This window comes from Bicyclus anynana, chromosome 6 (assembly GCF_947172395.1).
Source record: "Bicyclus anynana chromosome 6, ilBicAnyn1.1, whole genome shotgun sequence".
NCBI lineage: Eukaryota > Metazoa > Arthropoda > Insecta > Lepidoptera > Nymphalidae > Bicyclus > Bicyclus anynana.
Window position 1 is genome coordinate 10,298,573 of NC_069088.1, and position 25,675 is coordinate 10,324,247.

Genomic DNA, 25,675 nt, shown 5'->3' on the forward strand with positions numbered 1-25,675 from the left:
CCTTGCTTCTCGCTCATTCCACAACCACGTCTACCGACTACTCACTCAGCCGACAGTCTTGAGGCATGAGATGTCGGCGTCATCAACGTGGAGGAGTACCACTGTTTCTTTTAATTGATGAATCATTGTATCTGGATCTGTCTTAGCTGTTTATGGTAATGATCGTACTTGTTAAGAGCGCGCCAGTTATTCATTACTTTATTTTAAACCTACGACGCATTGCCATTGTCAATTACAATGGTCTTGTAACTTGAATTGGATTTTTTTGTCCACTGAATTATTATTCACTTACTTGATTGAATGAATGTTACACTTACAAGAGAATAAATACTCTGAGTAAACCCTTTTTCAATCTTATCTTAATCTACTTACGTAACTTACCTGTACTGTATTAATATTGTGAAAAACACGTTATTTATCAGACAAAATACCAATAAGCAGGGTTAATGTAACTATTTGTATCATTTCTAGCTGTTCTTTTTTAATTTTTTTCATTAAAAAAGGTTTTAAGTTAACAACATTCATTGTATTTTAAAATTCCTTCATTCACAATCACCTCATTAAACTGTGAAGTAGAATAAAACTATGAAAACTGATTTTTACTGGATTTCCACAAAATATCATTGATTTCCACAGTTTGGTAGCTTGACAAACTTTTAAACTCTTTTACTTTGTTATTTATTTATTTCGTTAAAAAAATCAATAGAAGTTGAGAGCAAAGGTTAGCTAGTATGATATTTATACTAATCAGTAGATTAAAAAGTAAATCTGATTATCTGCCTGACTTCCAAATAAGTTTTAGCGCCTAAATGTAGGCGCATAGTAAGTATCGCATCAAACGGGTTTTTATAATTTTACGGTAGATAAAATCCGTTCGATGCGGATAAGTCCAATATGTCCGGATCAGTACAAATGCGTCCACATTTGTATGGCTTTCTATACAATTTGCATCGGTTAATGGCAGGCGTCCACAGAACCGCATCGTACATATCTGACGAATCGCATCAAACGGATTTTAGTATTCCTAAACGGTTTTCGAGATTTCATGACTTTTCGCTTTTTATAATGAAGAAGATCCTACAGAAGCTACATATCATTTCACTTTAAACTATAAGTAGAAGGACACTAAGAGCAAGGATATCTTTAACGCCTAAGTTTTAAAAGCTTTACGAAAACCATATAAGTTTGTATAGATGTTATCATTGTAGACTCATCACTATCTAGTATCTAGTCCCAAAGTAAGTGAAGTGACTGGTCTGTGTTGTGGGTACTAAGATGCTAGTTGGTGATGACGTATATTATTACGTCACTAACACGCTTACAGAAAACGCGTAGGCAGTCATGGAAGTTGCCTAAGCCGTGAACGATTCGATTCGGCCTTATACAGATCTACCCACATATTCCTATTTTACACTGAACTAAGTTGATTCAGTTTTCTCCAGTTGTAATTTAACTTGACTCTATAAGGCATTGTAAAATATCGGTAGGTATCTATACTAATATTATAAAGCTGAAGAGTTTGTTTGTTTGTTTGATTGAACGCGCTAATCTCAGGAACTACTGGTCCGATTTGAAAAATTCTTTCAGTGTTAGATAGCCCATTTATTGAGGAAGGCTATAGGCTACCCCCGTATTCCTACGGGAACGGGAACCACGCGGGTGAAACCGAGCGGCGTCAGCTAGTAAAATAATAAGTACTTAGATACACTATTTGTTGTCTTCGTTTCTTTTCAATGGAATCAGATGACGTCCCCTCTTGTGAAGCTGGGTCTATCATGCTTTATGTCAGAGTGGTCCTGAATTATAATCTCAGATCGGCTTATTTTATGATTTCAAGGTACCTATTCATGAGGGTTTACCCATGGAAAAGGCTGGTCTCGTGGTAGGATTTACTAAATCTTACGATAACTAAAAGCTCAATCCGATTTAGGCTTTAGTTATCGACCTACTGGAAAAGAAATGCCGTCAATTGTTCCGGTATGATTCTGTGTTAAGGCAATTCAAGGCCATTAGTTCAATAAACTGTACCCTTTTCAAGTAGCGAGCTACCACAGTAGAGAAATATATCTACTCTGGGGCTACTGTCTTAGATGCATCATCATTTACCATATGCTGACATCATAACAAATATAACTTCTTCGATGAATAAAAAAGATAGATTGATAGGTAAAGTATTTATTGCACACCCAAGATAAGATAAGTAACAAAACAAAATGGAAAACGAAAGTAAAATGCACAAAGGCGGTCTCATCGCTAAAAGACAACCTAAAAAGAATTCCTTGATTTGTTACATCCTAAACTACAAAACTTTGCAAACTTTACTAGATACGTGCTTCAATGTATCTTTTAAGATAATAAAATAGACATACCTACACATACACAGAGTAAAGATATAATTAAATTAAAACTATTGTATACTGTGACATACAGTTGGAACATCGAACTCTATGATTGGGTATGGATGATTTGGGTTAATACCGACGAAGCCATCGACGAAAAAACTAACGAAGTTAGTTTTATAATAGAAACACAACTGTAGGTACATGTAACAACTTAGTAATAATGTAGTCTTTTGGTGTCGAAAGTTATTGAAATATTACAACGTTAGTAACGATTTATTCCTTAGATTTACGAAAATGTTGGCTACATCTAGCCGTGATGTATCATATAAAATCAGGAAACATAAATTCATCTTCCTTTAGTTTATAACGTTCTATGATAAATAAATTATATTTTTGGCAGTAACTCCACGTTCTCTGCCAGCCTACATTATTACTCTTATCACAAATTTAATTAATAACTATTAGTAGGTATTTATTCATTGGTAGGAGCCGTATAGCCAAGTGGATATGACCTCTGCCTCCGATTCCGGAGAGTGTGAGTTCGAATCCGGTCCGGGGCATGCACTTCCAACTTTTCAGTTGTGTGCATTTTAAGAAATTAAATATATCTAACGTGTCTCTAACGGTGAAGGAAAACATCTTGAAGAAACCTGCATACCAGAGAATTTTCTTAATTCTCTGCGTGTGAGAAGTCTGCCAATCCGCATTGGGCCAGCGTGGTGGACTATTGGCCTAACCTAAGATATTTAGGAATTAATTTCTAAGCTTGGAAGGTACATTTTTATTAAGCAGGTACTTGCTTCTCTACGTTCTCACCTAATTAAAGATAAGTGTGATGTGACCTAGATGAGACACGCTTGCCTAGAAAATGCAAATTCAGTGTTATTTTCAAATTATTCTGAAATACCTACTACTACTCAGAAAATCTTTACATAATTAAGGGAATTTAAAAATATTATTGATCTCCATATATTGTTGGTAAATCTGACACGTTATCTGGGGGCATATTCACTATTTTTAACCGACTTCCAAAAAGGAGGAGGTTCTACGTTCGGCTGTATGTATGTTTTTTTTTTTTTTGGTTTTTATTTTCAACCTATTAAAATAAACATGAAATCAATTGACAAAATGTCATTTTCCTTCAGTGTGACCTCCACCAGTAAGTAAGGATTACATTTTTACATAGATTCTCAATTTTGTCAACTGGCATACGTCAAAGATAGTGAATAAGCCTGCTGATCCTTTCAACTAGTACTTGAACAGATAAACGTTCAAAGGCCATTTTGTCTTCTTCGTCTTTATATTTCTAAGATTCTATACCGTCTCAATCTCAATATATTTTACCGTTTTTTGATGTAAAAATCTGTTTAATAATAGATTTACATTTAAAATGTGAAAATCTGCCTAAACTCTCTGCAGCAATAAACGTAAAACCAGACAGATAGACAAACATCGGCCATAAAGTTTACAAATTCCGAGTCTTTAACATCGCGGCCGATCCACGCAAATAGACTGCGCCCGTAATGTAAACAAAGTAGACTTCCCGGACGAAGCTTTTACCCCTCTGCACGCCATTTGTTAATGCCATCAGGGCTTCTAGTCATGGTCTGTATCCATGTGGCACGTAGATTCTCTCTTTTCAAACGCTAACGCTTCGAAAACGAGATCCGATCAAAAACTTAAACACGTGACCTGTCGATAACGAATGTCATTCCCATATTTTTTTTAATTTTCGAAGAGTTCGCGATTGTAGACAGACAATCGACGTGCCACATGGCTACAAGCCATTGTTATATATGAATTCTCTTTCTTAAATCGCTAACGCTTTGAAAAATTGTTATTTTTCAGTATGAAAATGACATTCGTTAACGATAGGTCACTTGATCAACTTATCGATCGGATAAGTCATTCCCATATTCTTTTTAGTTTTCGTTTGTAGAAAGAGAATCTATAATATGTAATATGGTTAAAGGCCCCTCTTTCAGCGAGCAGGAAACATTAGGGCAACTGTTTTTAGAATTCACGAAGCCGTGCACACAGTTACAGGAAGAGCTTATGTTTGAAACGTTTTATCGGTTTTCCATTCACGACCTAAATTCGTAGTAAAAATAAACAACTACCTACTGGATTTAATTGGCTAAAGTTATCACTAGACCTTCTTCTTCTTCTTAAAGTGCCTCTTCATTAATGACGGTCGGCGGTCAGCTTTCTAAAACCCTCCTTTCATAATTTTCGCTTTTGCTAAAATATTATGTGCTCGATTGTTATTGCTTTTGAAAGGTACGTCAAAATCGACCACTTCGTATATGCAAAAATCATGCAAAAATGCACTGTCGATCCTGGGGACCGTATTAAAGAAGAAATTCGCTAGTTTGTATATTTGTTTGTCCAGCGCCTACTCCTATTTAAAAAACCTTGTGCCACTAGTTATATTTCCATCCTTGTAACACTGTCTTATGTCAGGTGTAAGAATACAGGCTTTTTACAATAAAAAAACAAGTACCAACACGGTAGTTTAAATGCCTAATCGTATGCAGTAAAGTAAACAGGAGTTATTCTGAGGCGCACAATAACTCAGTACAGCGTTAATTAAATGACATGATACACAGGTGCACTAGTAGTTAATCTATGCAAATATATACGTACCATACAACCTACCAACACCCACCTATTATATCATTGTTTTTTCCGTTGCTTACGGCTCTCCTATAGTCAACGTACCCTTGAGTTTTCAAGGTTTTCCAACTTGTTTATTTGTAAAGCTCGAGTTTTTTGACCGTTTTAAGTGTCTACGAGTACCTACTACTACAATTTATGTATTTTAGAGTAGGTACCTATTAACCTATTACTATACCTACCTACATATCTATACTAATATTATAAAGCTGAAGAGTTTGATTGAACGCGCTAATCTCAGGAACTGCTGGAACGATTTTAAAAATTCTTTCAGTGTTAGATAGCCCATTTATCGAGGAAGGCTATATATATCATCGGGTGGAACCGCACGGCGTATGCTAGTTCTAAATGAAAAGGAAAATATGGAGTAATTTTGGGTAAGGTTAGGTTAGAATTTCGTATCTGGAATAAAAACTTACTCTGTAGTTGAAAGAACAGACAGTGGCGAATTTACCAGCTAGATTTTAGCGTGCGGCAAAAATTTTGTTTTTTTCAGGAATAATGAAAATAAGTTTTGAAAAATTAACGAAAATTTTAATATTTTAGTTTTAATGTACCTTATGTATGTACACTGTACCTACAGTGCTTAAAATATTAAAAGTTGCAATTTTATTAACATAAAAAATGTTTTATATTGATTGCGAACTTGGGTATCTTTCAGAGGTAATGACAAAAATAGCCTAATGGCGGCAATTTTTTTTTATCTACCACTGAAAACTTTTTATGATTTTTAACAATTACATTAACAACGAATTTTTATTACAATAGTTGAGTAGTTTCCTGCTCTAAACTAGCTGTCACTGTATCTTGGAAGCCAAAATTACAAAGACTTTTTACATTAAAATGAAATAGACATTAAAATACCTCTAAGAATCGTGTCTTCTTTGCTCGTGGAATCGACCGTCTGGCAAGCAAATGGGAAGCAGTAATTGAAGTAGACGGTAACTCACGCTCACGAATCACTTAAACATGTGTTTGTCAAAAATTGTTGTTTTTTTTTTGTTAAAATTAAATTTGTTTAAAAGACGCCGGATGCATCAGCCTAATAAAAACCCTACCGTCATCATCCCGATAGCCTATGAGCTCAGTAGGTTAAAAGACTACAGTTGAATAAGGACAACGTGAATCATTCATTAAAACGTCTGATTGTTTACCTAGTTGACAACTGTTTATTCTTTACGAGGTCACCAGTTCCGTCTGTTAAATTATTTAGGAACTTCTGCACAATTTAACAAGCGCCTAAACTTGCATTAAGTAATAACTAGCGGACGCTTGCGACTTCGTCCGCGTGTAATTTAGTTTTGCACAAATCCCTCGGGAACTATGGATTTTTCCGGGATAAAAAGTAGTATATGTGTTAATTCAGAGTAAAATCTATTTCCATTCCAAATTTCAGCCAAATCGGTTCAGTAGTTTCGGCGTTAAAGAGCAACAAATATCCATAGAAACTTTCGCGTTTATCATATTAGTAGGACTAGCATACTTATCGATCATCTCTCATACTCGAGGAGATCCGCAGAAGAACCAAAGTCACTGACATAGCTCAGCGAGTTGCGAAGCTGAAGTAGCAATGGGCAGGACACATCGTTCGAAGAGTCGATGGACTATGGGCTCCCAAGGTGCTGATGAATGGTGACCCCGCACCGGAAAACGCAGTGTTGGTCGATTCCCCACTAGGTGGACCGAGGACATCAAACGGGTTGCAGAGTTGCAGAGAGTTGAATCCGGTCCGGGGCATGCAGCTCCAACTTTTCAGTTGTGCATTTTAAGAAACTAAATATCACGTGTATCAAGCGGTGATTGAAAAACATCGCGGAAATCGGGCAAACCTGTATAGGTACGTACCTACCTGAGATTTGCTTAATTCTCTACGTGTGCGAAGTCTGACAATTCGCATTGGGCCAGTGTGGTGGACTATTAGCCTAACCCCTCTCGTTCTGAAAGGAGGCTCGTGCTCAACAGTGAGCTGGGTTGTTAATGATGAAGACACCTCCGTGCCTCGTTAAGCCCGGTCCCGGTCAATATCGTGTGATAGTGGTCGTGAATTATTTTAACATTACCTAAGACTAAGCACGCCAACCCGCATTGAAGCAGCATCGTGGATCTAACCTCCATATACCCTCTTCTATATGGAGGAGGCTGTTATTGATAATGATGATAATACGATTCTTCAGCTAATAATAACAGGGAGGTACCTCACGACTACGTAGGTATATTGTGTGCTACATTATGTAGATATCATTGGAAGTACCTACCTATCTACAGGCTGTCAAGAGAATTGCTCGGTTTTTGCAGCGATTATCGTGCGAGGAATTTTAAATCGGATTCCTTATAAGAGTCGATATCCTGGAATGCATTCCCTTTTGAAGACCTCAGTGGCCAAGAGATGAATACTTGATTCTATTTTATGCTTTAAGAAGTGAAGATATTATATTAAATAGTTTTGTATAGGTTGTAACCTAAAGTTGTTGATTTACAAAATTTAAGTACCTAAGTGACTTTTTCATAATAGGTTCTGAAATCTGAACTGGCCAAAGTATCGTAAATTTAATGAAAAATCATACCTATCTACTCGTATTTTAAAATCTTTCCGGGATATCTAGTGATCAGCTTGTTCATGCTATACTACAGAGAAAATTAGTTTGAATATATTAAATTAAAAATAGGTTGGTAAGTAGCAGTGGCGAAGGCTGAAATTTTCGAGTAGGTAATTCGTTCATATGTTTCATAGTCTGAAAGACCAAGCGAGATTAATTTAAGTCTATGTTCTTATATATAGTAATAATATGTACTGCTTTCGAAGTTGCGCAGAGGCGTTTATTGTACAGATTGTAGAATGCTGTTGGAATATTAAATACTTACCTATGTCTAGCGTATAAAATACATTACAACCATCAATATATGGATTTTTAAAAGGTAACCCGATAGGAATAGTGTTGTTAGGACCCATCGCCCTTGGTAAGTAGTTAATTAACGTATTCAGACAACATTTACCTTTGTGGATGGTTTAGACTATAACGATTTTCCGAAGTAGGTAGTTGCTTTTACCTAATATGACTATTTGAAGACGATGATGACAAAACCGCATGAGAACTCATCTTTTGACCATGTTAGGTACCTTGATAAAGTAGGTATGGCACATTCTAGCTACTAAAACATTACAGAACGCAGAATACTTTAATATGATGAAATCGATGAGTGTCGTGACGTGGACACTGTCTAACGGTAAGCTTTTCGAAATTCCATGGGTATTTTTGCGCGAAACTTTTCCAGCAAATGTATGACGGGACCCACAGCTTAACCAAATTGGTGTCACCCTAATCTGACACCATCTTCAGGCTCTTGTTCACGCGGTCGATTAAGGCCTCTCTGAGCTCAAGAGTCTCAGCACCGCTGGGCGCTGGCTCTATGGCTAGATGTGTAACTCTCCGATACTGTGCTGTCATATGCATACCCAAAGATACCGGGATTGAGCAGATCATTGATATGCAATAGAAAAAGAGTAGCGGAAAGAACAGAACCGGGGATCGAACCCAGGACCTCCGTCTTGTAAATCCACCGCGCATACCACTGCGCCACGGAGGCCGTCAAATTATTCTATTTGTATAGGTATTATGTATTCTGTGACTATCCTTGCGCCATTCCCAGATAAAGAAATACCTGTCTTGCTCGTTTTTGTGGGTTGTTACGAATTTAAGTAGTGAGTTCCGTCTCATATTATTTAAATTTTGTCACAAGTACCTACTATGTAGTCATATTGACAAATGAATTTGTCTAACCTTGTACGTAGGAGGCATAGTTGGACATGTAGGCACTACATAGGTAGGTACAGTACAACTACAACGTGTTTTAGTTCAGAATTCCGATGGATGATGGACAACGACTTCAGTTACGCCCACATCCAATGTAACCATTGATTGAGTCACGAAAATATGCTGATGTGGCTATATCGAGCTATATAAACCGCTAATAATTTTAGATTTTGAAATTTCTTTTACCACTAGAAAGCCACGTTATTTGTGAGTGTCATAGGAGTCCCATATTCTCACGGGAGCTGGAACTACTCAGGTGAAATCGCGGGTCGTCCGCTAGTAGGTATTATTTACTGAAATAACATTTTACCTACTTTATTCCAAGGCTAGGGGAGTGTGGGATAATATCCAATTTCGGCGAAACCTGAGGCTTGTGGAGAATAACGCGGAAACTCGCAGGTAAGTAGCTACATCGTTACGCTCCGCTTGCTAGGTGACAAATCATCGCTGACCTTAGCCGCCTCGATCTTAGATTAGCGACGCTTCATAATCATCATTATAAAGAATTTCATAGCGAACGTCCGAGAATTTTCAAGGTTGTTCCAGTTTTAGAATAACATGCTGCACATTTTCTATCGTTGTCTACAGTAGGTACCTACCTGTTGTAGTTGGCTATACCCTCGTAGGTCCAGTGGCAGAAATATGCACAAATGCTCTGAAATAAATGATAAGAAAAGAGGAGAAAAAGAAAAGGGAAATACCCTAGAGGCAGTCAGCACGATGAAATGCTAATCAGTTCCATGCTAACTCTGAAGATTTATTAAAAAAAAAGGTCCAGTGGTTGGGCCACGTAGCTTCGGTTTACGAGGTCCTGAGTTTGAATCCTGGATAATGCTATGAAGTATAGAGCTTTTGTTTTTTTCCAGTTTTCAGTGCAATTTTTCTGGAAAGTTAGTGTTATTCACGCTTCAGAGACCACGTTAAGTTCAACGCTACCAAGACACAGGCATGTCTATTTACTGCGAAAGACTTTGTCTACTTTCCAGAGTAGGTAATCTGTTCCAATTAGGATCGCTAATTGAGCTCTTGGGTATCACCATCTCACTAAACGTACATACTAACTTAACGTGTGATACTTCACACCATAACGCCTGCTCACCCTCTACCAGCCTCAAGTCAGAACTTGTATGGAGTACTGCAGTCACCTTTGGGATGGTTCTACAAAATATCAGCTTATAAAACTCGTAGCGCCAGAATAATTTTTAATGAACCCATGACACAGCCGAAATCACAGATTTTGCATCATCGTCGCAATGTAGCTTGTCTGTCGGTTTTTTACCGGATATACTTTGGTGAGTGTGCTCAGGAACTTCACCATCTAGTTCCTTCTTTTACTTTCTACCACAGAATAGCAAGACATCGCGAACGGTGGCATCCATATATTGTGGATGTCCAGGCAGGTCGTACGAAACGATTTGCATCCACATTTCTAATTCGTACAGCAAACATTTGGAATCCCCTTCCGACGTTTGTGTTTCCTGACACTTATAATTTGAACACCTTCTAAGCAAGAGTTATTAGGCATCTTCTAGCGAGCGTGTAAGCGCGCTCCAACTTAGACCGCATTAATGCTTACCATCAGGCTTAATTGTAGTCAAGCGCTAGCATGTATTGCATATAAAAAAGGCCCTATCTGTGACTTGAGAGTTCTAATTATTTGAACATTTATTATAAAGAACTCGGCATTTCATATAGCCAGTAGCCCGACGCAGGATTCGAATTCGAACCCAGAACCTTGTGATCCGAATCCACATATGCTAACCAACCAACGCGGAAGTTATGTTCGTAACGTTGCAAGACAATGCAGACAAAAACTAAATAGGTAATTTTCGCTTCAAGCAGTGTAATTGTTGGCAGTAGCTAGCAGTAGATAACATACATTTAAACTGAATGCTAACAAGTGGTGCAATTGGAATTCAAGGCGCGTAGCTTACCTACCTACACTTAGCGAGAATTTGTAATTCATTAGACACAATAACCAATTAGATCAGGCGCTGTGAGGTATTGAGTGTGCATAATCCGACGGCCGCATTCTGTTTACAGTTATGAACTCCAGCCAGGTTTGTTGTTCATTCTTTTGCTATCAGTATATTCATCCAGTAGTTTCAGAGTGTATTAAAAAATGCTTGTTCTCAACTTTCTTGTTTTTTTAAATAGATTAGTTATTTACGTGATAATGTCATGATAAAAACCGGATTTTCTCAATAAAATAATCAATAAAACTAGTACAAAGCATTTGTTCAGTCCATATACTCAATATCAAAGGGGGTAGGGTATAAACAAAAGAATGGACTAACAAATCTCTTGGCAACACACAGAATCGTTATTTGCATGCTTGTCTGCGTTGAAAAGTTCTCACAGCGCCTGGTCTAAATTAGCTAGTCATATGACCACGCAAATTTTCTTTACAGCTTACTGCTGAACAACATTTAAGACTGCTGGTTTTCTTTCCACATAGCATCATTTCATTAACAGCCTATTTGTATGACTCTTTAAAGGCCTATCTCCTAAAGGACAGAGATGTGGATTGTCAGGTAATGTTTGACTCCATAACAGTCGCTATTCTATCAGATGTTCTTGATAATAAATAGGACCCATGAATGTATTTTCCAAGGCATGGGAGTGTAATACCAGCAACAACTGGGCTATAGCCCAGAGTAGAATCTACTGAAAATTCCTAATATTTTATACCCTGACGAACAGGACCTCATGAATTGAAGTCGCATGGGCTAACCTCTAGATCAACAAAGCGGTGTCGCAATATAATGTCCAATAATCATGCTTGTAAAATACTATCAAAACAAATGTAAATTAATATGTACATCACACCTTTGTTTTGTATACACCCTTTTGCACAAATTATTTTACTGTGACGTTGTTATCTTGTCTGCAACTACAGATAACACGCCAAGATCTAGAAAATGTTGATAAGAATTACTTATCAGGCTTAAATCACTGGCTTGACGAAGAAATAAATTCATTTCATACAACATAAAATACAAAACAACTTGTTATAAGATAATATACATTTAATATACAACATCGACTTACACATTACTTATGAAGACAATATTGGAAAATGAAGGACCTTACACAATAGACAATATTGTTGGTCCCTTTGGGTGTTACAAAAACTAATAAGAAATGCAAAAGTTAATTAAACATATTTTAAATCATAGTCAGTCCATTATACCTCAACTTTGTGGCAGCATTTCAAAATTAATTAATACTTAAAGAAACCTTTAACCTAAGCTGAATCTTGCTTGCTTGTAGATAGCTAGCTATAAAATAGACTATGGCTCATATTAAGAGATGTTAGTTGTTCCTCAACTTCTATATGAGTGCAGTGTTAAGTTGTCTTATATTAGACACACACTCATGGTCTGCAGTTGTTTGACTTTTCAAGTTTGATATTGTGGAACATCTATAAAAAGGGCCTAAAAACTGGGACAGCCAGACCTTTGTTATTTTATTTATAAAAGCTGAACATAATCAGCCCATGCTGCCACAGTCCTAACTCCATAATTGGCTACCATACTTACACAATGTTGAGAAACAATGGTCTACATTTAGACAATAAATATCAAATTATAAACTAAAATAATTAATCAACATACTTGTAATTTGTGCTTTAGTTATTTATACAAATTGTGCATTATAATTGAAATTTACATAGGCAACATACAAGTCAGCAACAATGATCATTTGATGACACAATTTTAACAAATCAACAAATAACTAAGTATAGTATATTTTATTTACTTTTTATAGAAATACCTCTCCCATATTTGTGTATAATATATTATTTATAATATTTTCAGTACTGCAAGTCAAACAGTATCAATAAATAGTCTTCCAAAAACATCTTAAGAAATTTTTTATTGGTCACATTAGTTTAATTGTTTGTGGTACAGTTCTAAACTAGCAATTGTCCGCTCAATCCCTAAATAACAAAAGATAAAAGTACCCTACATTTATTTCCTATATTTTTGACAAAGCTGATTGATTATCACAAAATGTTGAGTAGTTAGGGTGATATTTAAAAAACACAACAGTATATCAGATATGGGTGAAAGGGCATAACCAGCAAAATCTAACATGCTTATAAATCTTAGCCTGAGAGTACTGCAGAGTAAGTTCTGTATAAGAACAGGTAAAAAAAGCTGCCCTAGATCCTGCCAAATTTCATTGGACAGGGAGAGTGAAGCAGTGAGGGTGAGAACCTTTGGCTTGTGTCGCTCTCCCTGTACAATCCAATTTGGCCTAGGGCGCCTTTATGTGCATCAGAGCCTTTTAAAGCTAAACCAGCCACAAATGTTAGAATTTGCTCAGTTATCCTCACACACTATAGATCTGCAGTGAATCCATAAAATGCCAAGTTTGTCTCTCTTTAGCCCAGGTTCATCATCCACTATTCAGAAACAATTTGGTTCAAGTATAAATAGTAGGTTATAAAAATATAAAGATTATTATCACAATTTAATTAAGGAGCCAAGTATAAGACCATTATTTTTAACCATATTTGATATTCTTCAACTATGAAACTATTATAATAAAATTCAAACCTGTAGATTTCGAGGAGGTAAAAAGTTTTGAGAAATCAGTTATTAGTTAGTTGCTCTAAAATCGGATTGGTCTTTTCTCTCGTAGGAGTATATATTCATTTACAAAATTTGAATGCAATAAGGTATAGAAGGCAAGTCAGAAATCAGCTCAATTTCGTATTTGGACAAAAGTCTTAAAAACTAGTAAAAAGTGTTAGTAGAAAAAGCATTTGCTTTAGTAGTTCCGTACTGTACTGCAGTCATTAGATAAGGCTTAATCCATTATCATCACACTTTTTTAGTCCCTTGGTAGAAGCTTGGGAATCTTTGTTTGCTACGCTGATATTATAGAGAAAAGATTTTTTGTTAGTAGTGAATATGCTCCAAAATAAATGGTTTGACTTTTAATTCTTTCAACAATGGAAAGCTTCACATTTAGCTATACTTTAACTCTATATTTCCACAGGAATGGGAAACTATGAGAGTGACAAACAGCCAGTGTCTGCTAGTTTCTCATAATGAAAATTAAATATTGTTGACCTTCTGTGAGCAATAGTGAGATTGTAATGGGATAAGCCTTGTATTTAATATTGGCATATAAAAACGTGTGTATATAATATAGGCCTTAGATGTATAGCACTGGTCTCTTTGTATAATTTATTAGGTAAATACATTTTAATTTTTAAAGAGTTTGTAAACAGATATAAAACAGTTACAAGAAATAGAGATATGAATATTTAACAGGCCTTAACACTGAAGGTAATACACTTACATTAAAAAATATTTTCCTTTACTTTTGTTATCATTAAATCAGTCAAGTATCAGTATTTCGTATGAATCATGGTGGCTGTCAAAAAAAAAGTTGTAGGTTTCACATTTTTTTCAAGGAATTATCGTCCTGCCGTATCGGTAACTGGTGCCGGTGCAGGCGTAGGGGCTGGTGTAGGGGCTGGAGCAGAGTTGCTTGAGCCGGAAGTCGCCCACACAATGATAATGATAAGTAAGACCGCTCCTACAGCGCCAATAATCAACATCATCTTCAAGTTTTGCCACCAGTACTTTCTTTTAAGCTTACCAGCCTGCTGCTCAAATTGTGCCGCGCCATGCTGCAATGCATCCGCTCTATTGTCCAACTCGGACAACTTCTGGTCTCTCTCCAAAACTTTCTCGACATTGACACGCATAATACCAACAACTTCGTCCACTTTTGCCTGAGTTTGGGCTAAACGTTTATCGCTTACCCTTGGTCCTTGAGTTCCACTTGGATTCTCCATTTTTACTGATTCAAGTATTGTAAATTTAGCAGAAGTAAATATAGGAACAACAACCGGTTTGATTGTAAAATTGCAAATTTAAAAAACCGTACCCCGACCCGATCACAATTTCACAAACAAATATGGCGAATGAATGAACACAGACAACAGAAAAATGACGAATGCAGAATCATAGACACAATAATATTCTCTAATCTGTGTACTTGACTACTTGGCCATGTATTATTTAATCATAAAGTTGATCTCAATCTTTGAAAATATAATCTCAATGGCCTTATCTCTAGTTCTGGTAGAAATTGAAAATTATCGAATTCTGATTTATCGTCCTGCTTGGTCGGTAACTGTAGCTGGTGCTGGCGCTGGTGCAGAGCCGCTGGAACCGGAAGTCGCCCACACAATGATAATGATAAGTAAGACCACGCCTACAGCACCAATAATCAACATCATCTTCAAGTTTTGCCACCAATACTTCCTTTTAAGTTTACCAGCCTGCTGCTGAAACTGTCCCGCACCAACCTGCAATGCATCCGCTCTGTCGTCCAACTCTGACAACTTTTGGTCTCTCTCCAAAACTTTGTCGATATTGTCACGCATAATACCAACAACTTCGTCCACCTTCGCCTGAGTTTGGGCTAAACGTTTATCGCTTACCCTCGGTCCTTGCGTTTCACTTGGATTCTCCATTATTTCTGTTATAGTAGAAAATTATTATATGCAAATAAATTGGGTACTACAAACAACTTGATTGTTATTTAAGTAAAATATTAAACTCACTTTACTATTGCACAGTGCTTGTGTATGAATCACAATCACAGATTTACACAAAGAGTATAGTATAATCACTATCAATCACTACGTTCGATTTACAAACTTGAGTCTTGAATGATAAATTGAAACACAAACTCACACAGATTAATAGATATAAACAACTCATGCGATTGGTGAATGAAGTAATGTACACAGACTAGTTACTTACGAATGCCGTATCTACCCGTATAATGCCGTATCATAGACACCACATTACTAATTAGTTTGTAACAAAGAATATAATATTAGACTGTAACCTCTACTCCAAAGAAAAAATAATGCACTACTCCGTTCTATAATCTACCAAAGAGTAAATTAATCTTTAGTCTACTCTCTATGTCCTTGTCTGATTGTCTCTGGACTCTGGTGGAACTGGAATTGTGTGATTTGCTTTGCCGAAGTGTGAAAAAATAACTTTGGTTATTTATTTTTCAGTGATAGTTGGACTTCTATAATACTTTAAACAACTTTTAAACATGGTAAGCATTATAACAAGTATTTTCTAATTACTCATAAGTTTTCTAACAAGTTCATTTTAATTCAACAAAGATCATGGGACTTGTGAGCACCGCACATGTGCACATATTCTTAGTTTATTCCCGTTTTACTTGCAGGTTTCACTCAACCCCATTAGGATTTTAAAAAATGAGGCAGAAGAAGAAAAAGCCGAGATTGCTCGGATGTCCAGTTTCATTGGAGCCATTGCTATTGGCGATCTCGTGAAAAGCACTTTGGGGCCGAAAGGCATGGACAAAATATTAGTTTCAATGGGCAGAAATTCCGGACAGGTTTGTTGAGACCTTATAAAGTCTTCTACCAAATATATAAGTACAGTCTTATTTTATATGGTTAATTTTATTACATACAGTCTGATTAAAAAAACAGCTAAGTGTGTGTGGAACCACGGACAGTGTAAACTATGATTTTTCTAAATGATAAGTGCTCTTTATTCTTTATTACAAACATAGGATATTCCTAAAGACCTTGGCCTCTCTAGAAGTGCAGCTAGTTCTATATTAGATCGAGTATCCAAAGCTGCTCTAATAGGATCTTACCAAATTTAGCTAGGCAGGGAGAACAACACAAGCAGAGAACGGGGAGTGTTGATCGATCGTCAAGAAATTCCTTAACCCTACATCCTGTAATCACAAGTTCAGGACTCTGCTCTGAGTTTTTCTCACTACCATGCGATGGACCTGGCACCCACACACTGAATCCATGGAATGCTAAGATATTTGTCTAAATTTTCAACAATTCCTTTAGGTAGAAGTAACAAACGATGGTGCTACAATTCTCAAATCAATTGGCATTGACAACCCAGCTGCCAAGATCTTGGTTGATATGTCTAAAGTTCAAGACGAGGAGGTTGGTGATGGCACAACATCAGTTACAGTGTTAGGTATGATTCTCATTATATATTTATTATCTAGGTTTGTTCGTATTAAACCATTGTCCAAAATAATTATTTACTCTTATAAACTTAATTTAACGATGTTATGCATAAAAAGTATATAAAGACACTAAAAAATCCAGTTGTCAGGATGCAGACCTGGACCCCCATATGAGCCTCCTCACAATATAAGCTGTATCAATAAACTGTTTTACCTTCTAAAGGTTTTAGTGAATGTTTTTTGCAAAAGATAATTTAAAGAAACAACTATCAGAACAAACATTCCAGTTGTCTGTTATCTTGAGAGCATGGTTTTTATTTCATATTTTTCAACGCTATAAGTAAAATAATATTGATGTACTTTTTTTTTTTTGCATACCATAGCTGCTGAGTTGCTCAGAGAGGCAGAAAAGTTAGTAGAGCAAAAGCTTCATCCCCAAACAATTATAGCCGGGTGGAGGATCTCCGTTGAGGCCGCCAAACAGGCACTTGCTAATGCCAGTTTTGATCATGAGAAGGACATGAATGAAGACAGGCTTAGATCTGATTTGGAAAACATTGCACGTACAACTTTGAGCTCAAAAATTCTGTCAAACCATAAAGAGTGAGTACATATGTAATTTTTTCAAGAAAAACACTGAAAACACATGAAAAACCCTCCCTGAACAAGATACATTTAAGTATTAAGAACTGTAGCTGAATCAGATCATATTTGAGGAGCCCACCAACTTGCATTAAAGATTTTTTGTAATTGTGTAAACGCCATAGGCTCCTTCATGGGACCTTAGCGGTTTCACCAGAAGTTTTAGGTGAGCACAGAAGTATCGCCAGATGGGAGCTGAAGGCAGAAGCAGAAGACATGAGCAGTGATTCCACCTATAAGGGTCACCTCCTTTGAACAGTGTCTTGAGTTTTAGTGCCATATCCTCTTTCCTATAAGGAGGGCGGCATGACCCTGTAAAATAGGCTTATTATGAGTGAAATAGCAGGCAACACTGGAGTTTGATGTTTGTCCACTTTTTAAATATTTAGTAGCTTTGTTATATTTAAACTTATACATAACGTATGTTTTGCCCTGTATTTTTTAAATATTGATAAATTGAATATTTCAGACATTTCACCAAGTTGGCTGTAGATGCAGTACTCAGATTAAAGGGTTCAGGGAACCTTAAAGCTATACAAATAATCAAAATATCTGGTGGACTACTAGAAGAGTCATTCTTAGATGAAGGATTCCTGTTAAACAAAAAGGTATTAATTATTAACTAATAAAAAAGTACATTTTACTTAAATACTTTTTATAATTGGCAAAGCAAGTTTTTGTAAAAAATGATTTTCTGGAGATTTAGCAAAATTTCTGTAGATGTTCTTTTCTAAAATGATTAACTGTCACATTTTTTTTAAGGTTGGAGTACACCAACCTAAGAGATTAGAAAATGCTAATATACTCATAGCTAATACTCCTATGGACACTGACAAGATCAAAGTGTTTGGCTCAACCATCAAAGTGGATTCCATGGCGAAAATTGCTGAACTTGAAGTGGCTGAAAAAGAAAAAATGAAGGACAAAGTAAACAAGATCCTCGCACACAAATGCAATGTATTTATCAACAGGTGAGTGTTTATTTATATGATTTTTTTTTTATTTTGGGATTTAAGCACAATATTTTATGTTATTTTAAGACATAAAATAATTTGTTCTGCTTAGTTGACACTTGAATAAAGGCCCAGTCTCCATACAAAATTGGGACATGTCCTTTAACATAACATTAATTTATTTAACCCCGCTCTGAGCCCACACTCCGCTCCAGTGGACAGACAGTACGCAACTCCGCTCCGCAATAGTCTGTTTCTCCACAATAGTCTGTTTCTCCACTACGCTCCCTTGCTCTGCTCTTATGGACAGGCAGCCTTAAGCGTTTCACTCAATATTACAGATGAATTATTAAATTTTCTTTTTGTCTGTCATACTTAGGCAGCTCATCTACAACTACCCTGAGCAGTTATTCGCTGACGCCGGTACCATGGCAATAGAACATGCTGATTTTGATGGTATTGAACGTCTAGCACTGGTCACTGGCGGTGAAATTGTATCTACGTTTGATTCACCTGATAAAGTCAAACTTGGACATTGCAAACTTATTGAACAAGTAAGTATTGAAAAGTCGACGAACCCTTGCAACACCCACCCAGGTCCGACAAAATTCTCTCTATGTATGGTTCACCCCGAAACCAGAGCATCCACAGGATATGTCGACTCTACAACATGCAATGGCAAAGTAAATAACTGATGAGGGTATATAAATAACATGACTCAACTGTTTATATCTGGCAACCCCACAGTTGCAGTGTGAAAGCAGGCAACCATTTTACTTTTTTCAATTATTTTGGGTATATTCTACTAACTAGTGTAAGATTTTTTTATAATTAAGCAATGATGGTAAGAAATTAAATAAATTAAAAAAAATAATTAATCATTTAATTCAGTCGGAACTAGGCAACTTTATGTGCAATGTGTCAATGTCAATATTTTCTATCATTTATTTCTTATTCCAAATAAATTACAGATGTATATATTACTTATGCTGGATCCATCGATCTATTAAAAAGTGGATGCACAATGAGAGACCAAAAAACGTCTCCACTCAATGAGTGCCAAACACAACTTCTTAGCACTCAATTCAAATAGTCGCATTTGCAAATTCAACCTTAAACTTAATCCTTAAGGTTGAATTTGCTGTGAATTTGGGATTTTATTAAATATTGGACTATATTCAAATGTACCAATAATTCTAAAACTGTCAAAGCAAAATTGGCCAGTTTTAAGTAAATTTTTCTACGTGATTGTGCGTCCTTTTTTAATGAGAAGTCAATGGACATATCCCAAAACTTTGTAATAATTTGTAGGTATTAATTGGGGATGAATGTCTCATCCGTTTCTCCGGTGTGGAGCTGGGCTCCGCGTGCACCATCGTCATCCGCGGCGCCACGCAGCAGGTCATCGACGAAGCGGAGCGCTCGCTGCACGACGCGCTGTGTGTGCTCGCCGCTACCGTCAGAGAGCCGAAGGTCATCTTCGGTGGTGGTAAGTTTATTGTTTAGTGTAAAATCTACGAGTACAAGCGGCATTGCCATCTACATCTCGGAGCTTTTAAAAATCTTTTACATAAGTTTCACACCTACTCATCATCATGAGTAGTCAATAGGGATGATGACAGTTTTTTTAATTGTATATAAATTAAGAGTATACTAATAGCAAAGCAATTTTGTAAAAGTAACATGGTATCTGCGATCATTACTTTCGGAGCTACAGGGATTTAAAGGGTCAGATTTGCGGCGCTGCCGCGGATCCCTGAAAAACGCTCCATACAAAATGGCACGATTTAGTGACGTCGTTGGCTCGCTTATCGTTAGGTTTGTATGGCCGTTCAAACAAAATTACTAACATCTTTGTTATTTGTGCGTTTATGTTTATAGTTCATTTATTGAAAAATGTCACATTTAATGTAAGGAAGCTAAAACTATGAATTTTCATCTAATTACGATAAAAAAAATTTAATAGATTTTGAAATTTTATAATCTTATTTATTTTGCAAATATCCAGACAATCTTTGCATTTTATGTATAAATTAGTTAACATTGACCTTATTTACCCGAATGTATCATAAAAATCAATATATTCAAACCTAGTCATCATCCCCATTGTACATCAATTATCAATTTTATTTCTATAGCAAACCATAGTCGGTTGACCACAAAACAGCAATATTTGGATGCAGAAATAAGTATTATGCTATAGTCAGGCAAGTTCGTTGATAGCACGGGGGGACGTGGGAAAGACTGCGGGTGTGAAATCGTGCGTGCAGGGAAGCGACGTGCATCAGTCGTAGGCTATTGCATACTAAAAATCACCAATAAAGGCGTATTTTCATCGATTAGGTGCGAGTGAGATGTTGATGGCGGACGCAGTGTCCAAGGTGGCGGCGCGCACGGCGGGCAAGGAGGCCGCCGCGGCCGAGGCCTTCGCCGTGGCGCTCCGCAGGCTGCCCTCCGCCGTGGCGGACAACGCCGGCTACGACAGCGCCGACCTGATCGCCAGGCTCCGCGCGCACCATGCGCAGGGGGAGAGCACCATGGGACTTGGTGAGTGTTGTCTCATCATCACCATGCCATTTGCTAATAGATGGTTGTTGCTGGACACAGGCATAACCAGAGGCCTTCGGAGTAAATTCACATTCAGGGTTAATTATGCTGTGGGTCCTGATTATTATCATTTGATCTGTCATCATTAAATAGTCAAAACAATATCAACCCGCCAACCAGTGGCGTGCATCGATCAGGGTATGCTCTAATAAGAAAAAATAACTGAACTGGCAAAATTTTAATTTGCATCATCAAGAAAAACATTAAAATAGGCTGTTTATGAAATTTTTAGCAGACTCCGAAGTGGTTTACAAAAATAAGAAACCAATGTAGAACAAAGGTTATGATTCACAATATTTGTCAGGACAACTTAATTAACAAATCAAACTGTAACCAAAATAAGACCCTAGTATGGCAGAGAATGACATTGAGCGAGTCACGGACTTGTGACCGTTGCACGTAGGGTTAAGGATGTCCTTGACAGTTAATTAACACTCCCCTTTTCCACTTAAGTCACTCTCCCCGCCTATCCCAAAATCACCCATGAAGGATTATCCAACAAAGGGTGTGAACGGATCAAACGCCACGACAATAATCATCTAGACCGTACGGCGAGCGCCTTATATCGCCAGTCGTTCCCGTCCGATCGCTACTCTAATTCCCTACTCTTTACGGAAACAACTCGCACTCGTCTCAGACTACTATTTCCTACAATATATGTATAGATGCTGATGATGACAATTATTTTTTGGTCTCAGACATGGAGAAGGGGTGTGTGGGTGACATGAAGACCCTCGGCATCACCGAGTCGTATGTGGTGAAGCGGCAGGTGTTGGTGTCTGCTGCGGAGGCAGCTGAAGTGATACTGCGCGTCGACAACATCCTGAAGTCTGCCCCGCGCAGACGCGGACCCGACCGCCGCCCCTGCTAATTGTATACAATTAAAAAAAAAAATAATCTTTCGTCTCAAAAAACAATTTTTTTTTAAGTGTGTATAAGAAAACTACTTCCTTTAGAACTAAATAAACGTGCTTTTTAGTTGGCCCCTTGAAGACGATGAAAATTACTTAACCACGATAACTTTGAAAATTAAATAATTACACCTAAAACAGACAATACTAATAAGAATTTACTCCTACTTTTCCTCTTAAAAATATCTGTAAAATTTAATTTGATCGTGTTATGTATTCATACGATACATTTTAGCTACAAGGGATGTATTTTTAGGCTTTCTATTTATAAAATAAGGTCACTGATATTAGATGTAAAAGAGTCGGTTTTAGCACCCTCTGGTAAGTGATAACCATAAGTTTTGTCACTTTCTTACTTTATGACAAATGATAAAGACAAAACTTGTGACTATACTATGTGCTCTGTAGCATGGTGCGGGTGAAAGTTGCAAGAGTGAAACAAACTGTCACCCGCACCATGCAATAGTGCACGAACTGTAAGTACACATATGGAAGGTAGCCTACCGGCCCAATTATATTGGTTAACTTACTCATCATATCTTTTTTATCAACTAAAGCAATAATAAAAAGTGCACTTTAAATTTTCAATACATAATTATTAATGCATAAAAATGATAAAACAATATTTACATAAAATAGAGAAATATTATGTATTACCATAAATGACTTTTGAATACTACGTTTTGTATTTTAGTGTGATACTTTTATAAGGCAATAAATACATAGTGGGAGAATTATATAAAAGTATAATTTGACCATAATTGAATTTATTTTCGACTGAATTTCTTTTACACACTTTTAATTACAATTGTAAATGTGTTTGCTTCTTTTAATGCATTCTTATTTTCACTGGCGTATATTTATTTTTAATTTGCAGTTGCTTTGTCATTAGTTCAAATCCGCATTAGAAACGTTCTTCACCCATCTGTTTATTGGATGAAAAGTGTTTTATATCAAATTTAGTACTTTAAAAAATATGTTGCGAGTAGGTTGCCTATAGATTTCCTGGCCTATTATTAACCTGTATTAGTTATCATTAATGATAGTTTGGCCAGGAGATTTTGAGGCAACCTACTTGCTACATATTTTTTAACATCCTAATTTTGATATAAAAACACATTTTATCCAATAAACAGATGGGTGAAGAACGTTTCTAATACGGATCTTTCTACTACATAAAACTTGTACAAAGTTTGAAGTGCTTTTGATTTTAATACATAATGAAAACAATTTTCATGTTACATTAGTATTGCTAGCGGGAATATCACATAGGAGGTATGTTATATGTATTTTAGTTTAGCCACGTCGAAGATGCCTTAATTTTAAAAAGTATTAACAAATTAATAAATAATACTTTACTATTTTTTTGTGTTATTCTGAACAATCCTACAGACCCGAGATCATCATAGAAATACATCTATTATATAAAATGTGTTGCTAAGCGCAAATCTTGAGAACGGACCAGATGTTTTTTTACTGTTGATTAATTAATAATTATACAACGTTCCGACGCTCAGAAATATTTATTTCCTGGTAAATCAGTTAGCTACCAGAATCAGGAATTTTCGTAAATGAAAAAGATGATCGTTTTATCGATATGAATCTACTCACGAAAAATTAACTTGATAGTAATCAGTTGTACAAAATGTTCTACGGATCCCTGACTAATAAGGTACCTAATTAAAAAATACATGCAAGTTGAGAAACTCATTCTTTTTGAAGCTGGTTAAAAAAGGATTCGTAGAGTATTAAGTCTCGTACCCTATATGTACCTGTTACTTTAACTGGGGTATAAACAAATCAGACTTCGTGACAAATCTTCATTTATTTGAAAGGGACAATAATACAATTTACCTTTATTATTTGATTTACCCTTCGCGCAGTTTTATATCTACGTACAATAATATCTTTGTCTGAACCTTTTCGTATCTATGTAATCGTTTTATTTCTTTTACCCTTTTTTCTATTTCATGAAATAGGTACCTATTTTCAGCTCCCCCCTGTACCTCGCTACGCCCATGGTAGTTACCGTTCCCGTAGGAACACTGGGATAAAATATACCCTAGGTATAATAGCACCCAGGGAATAGTATAGCTTCCCAACCAAATTTTTAAAAGCGGTCCGATAGTTTCGGAGTTTATTCATTGCAAACAATTAAACAAACAATCAAATCTTTTCTGTTTTTATTATTAGATGAATGTTATTAAGGAGAACAGTGTAAGATCATCCTCCTGATTAAGGGTAATTGGGAATATCCAACGCAAATCGGTTATCCTAGTAGGCTGGCAACACTACAGGCTAACACAATAAAAAATGCTTTTTATTTCGATGCTTTGCAGTCATGCGATATTATTAGAAACAGCAATTGAAAAACATTACGTAGGTAGGTAGGTACCTACTTATGTAAGTATACCCGTAATACAGCTTTAATTGCGCGTTATTCGTTACGACTCGCTGTAAATGCTCATTTGCCTACGTAATGGACTTAGAGCGTGCGAGAGCCAGACCGACCTCATTCTATGAAAGTTGTCAGCTTAAGCTCCTACCATTGATAGGTTACACTTACTTAGGTACTTACAAACTGCCTCATTGGTCCCGTGGTAAGCTGGTTCGGCTACGGATAATGAGGTCCAGGGTTCGAATCTCGGGTCAGGTAAATAAATAAAAATGAAATTATTAGGATTTTTCGTACAAGAAAAATCTTTGCAATCTTTGTGACGTTTCGGAATATACGTACGTTAAGCTTTTAAATATTAGCGGTAACGGTAACCTGCGTATAGCGATATCCGTAGCTGATTTCCGAGACGTCGGCGTCGTAAATAATACATCCGACTATACTACTTGACCACCCGCCGTCGTCTCACGTGGCTGCACGCGGTTCAATCCCCGGCTGGGCCGATTGAGGTTTCTTAATTCGTCCAGGTCTAGCTAGTGCGAGGCTTCATATTAGTGAGACGGGCAGCGTGACGTCAGGAATGTGTATTCAGCAATGAAAATCTTCATATAGTTCCAACAAAGTGTATTATCACCAACAAAGATCGCGCTCGACTGGCTATCAGACGACAAAATAATAACCGACTATGACTCAAACAGTTTTACAATTCCAAAATGGTTTCTGATCTTACTTTTTAATTATACAGTTTTACGGCTTAGTCTAACATTATGAAATTAATATCATTATAATATTTAAATTAATTATAAAATGTAAATAGTTTAATCTGAGTTTAAATAATAAATAATAAAGCTAAAGATAGAATCTTTAGGTTTAGTCAAATCAGTATCTTATTAACGAAAAACAGTAATCATGACATTGAAGAATTATTATCAGCAAATAACAGACAATGTTTATAATAACGTATAGATAGTTTTGTATATTTATAGTTTGTTAGATGGAACTCGTAGGCCCTCGTAACATTCAGCCGTAGCTAGTTACCACCCTACCGATAAAGACGTACCGCCAAGCGATTTAGTGTTCCAGTACGATGTTGTGTAGAAACAGAAAGGGACGTGGATTTTCATCCTCCTCCGAACACGTTAGCCCGTTTCCATATTAGATTGCATCATCACTTACCATCGCGTGAGATTGTAGTCAAGGCCTAACTAGTAAAGAATAATAAAAATAATGTAAAAATGTATGACCTGCGCGTAACGACTAGTCGACTATCGCACATTTCCGAGGCGTCATAATGATTGCATCCGTTCATACATATGATAGG

The 25,675-nt window shown here is 36.5% G+C and overlaps 3 protein-coding genes across 3 annotated transcripts; 1 reads left to right on the forward strand and 2 right to left on the reverse strand.

The window, feature by feature from the left end:
- Positions 1 to 11,838: 11,838 nt before the first annotated feature.
- Positions 11,839 to 14,955, reverse strand: LOC112051040 (synaptobrevin-1-like). The gene has a single exon (XM_024089502.2). It carries the CDS (start codon positions 14,646 to 14,648, stop codon positions 14,265 to 14,267), a length of 384 nt encoding a protein of 127 aa, XP_023945270.1. The 5' UTR covers positions 14,649 to 14,955; the 3' UTR covers positions 11,839 to 14,264.
- Positions 14,956 to 14,966: 11 nt separating this feature from the next.
- Positions 14,967 to 15,332, reverse strand: LOC112051043 (synaptobrevin-1-like). Its single transcript, XM_024089505.2, has one exon. It carries the CDS (start codon positions 15,330 to 15,332, stop codon positions 14,967 to 14,969), a length of 366 nt encoding a protein of 121 aa, XP_023945273.1.
- Positions 15,333 to 15,776: 444 nt separating this feature from the next.
- On the forward strand, positions 15,777 to 23,320 carry LOC112051039 (T-complex protein 1 subunit beta). Its single transcript, XM_024089501.2, has 10 exons — positions 15,777 to 15,934; positions 16,070 to 16,243; positions 16,719 to 16,854; positions 17,230 to 17,449; positions 17,958 to 18,096; positions 18,251 to 18,459; positions 18,821 to 18,995; positions 19,753 to 19,930; positions 20,785 to 20,988; positions 21,747 to 23,320. The coding sequence occupies exons 1-10, from the start codon at positions 15,932 to 15,934 to the stop codon at positions 21,917 to 21,919; spliced, it is 1,611 nt and encodes a 536-aa protein (XP_023945269.1). The 5' UTR covers positions 15,777 to 15,931; the 3' UTR covers positions 21,920 to 23,320.
- Positions 23,321 to 25,675: the final 2,355 nt, after the last annotated feature.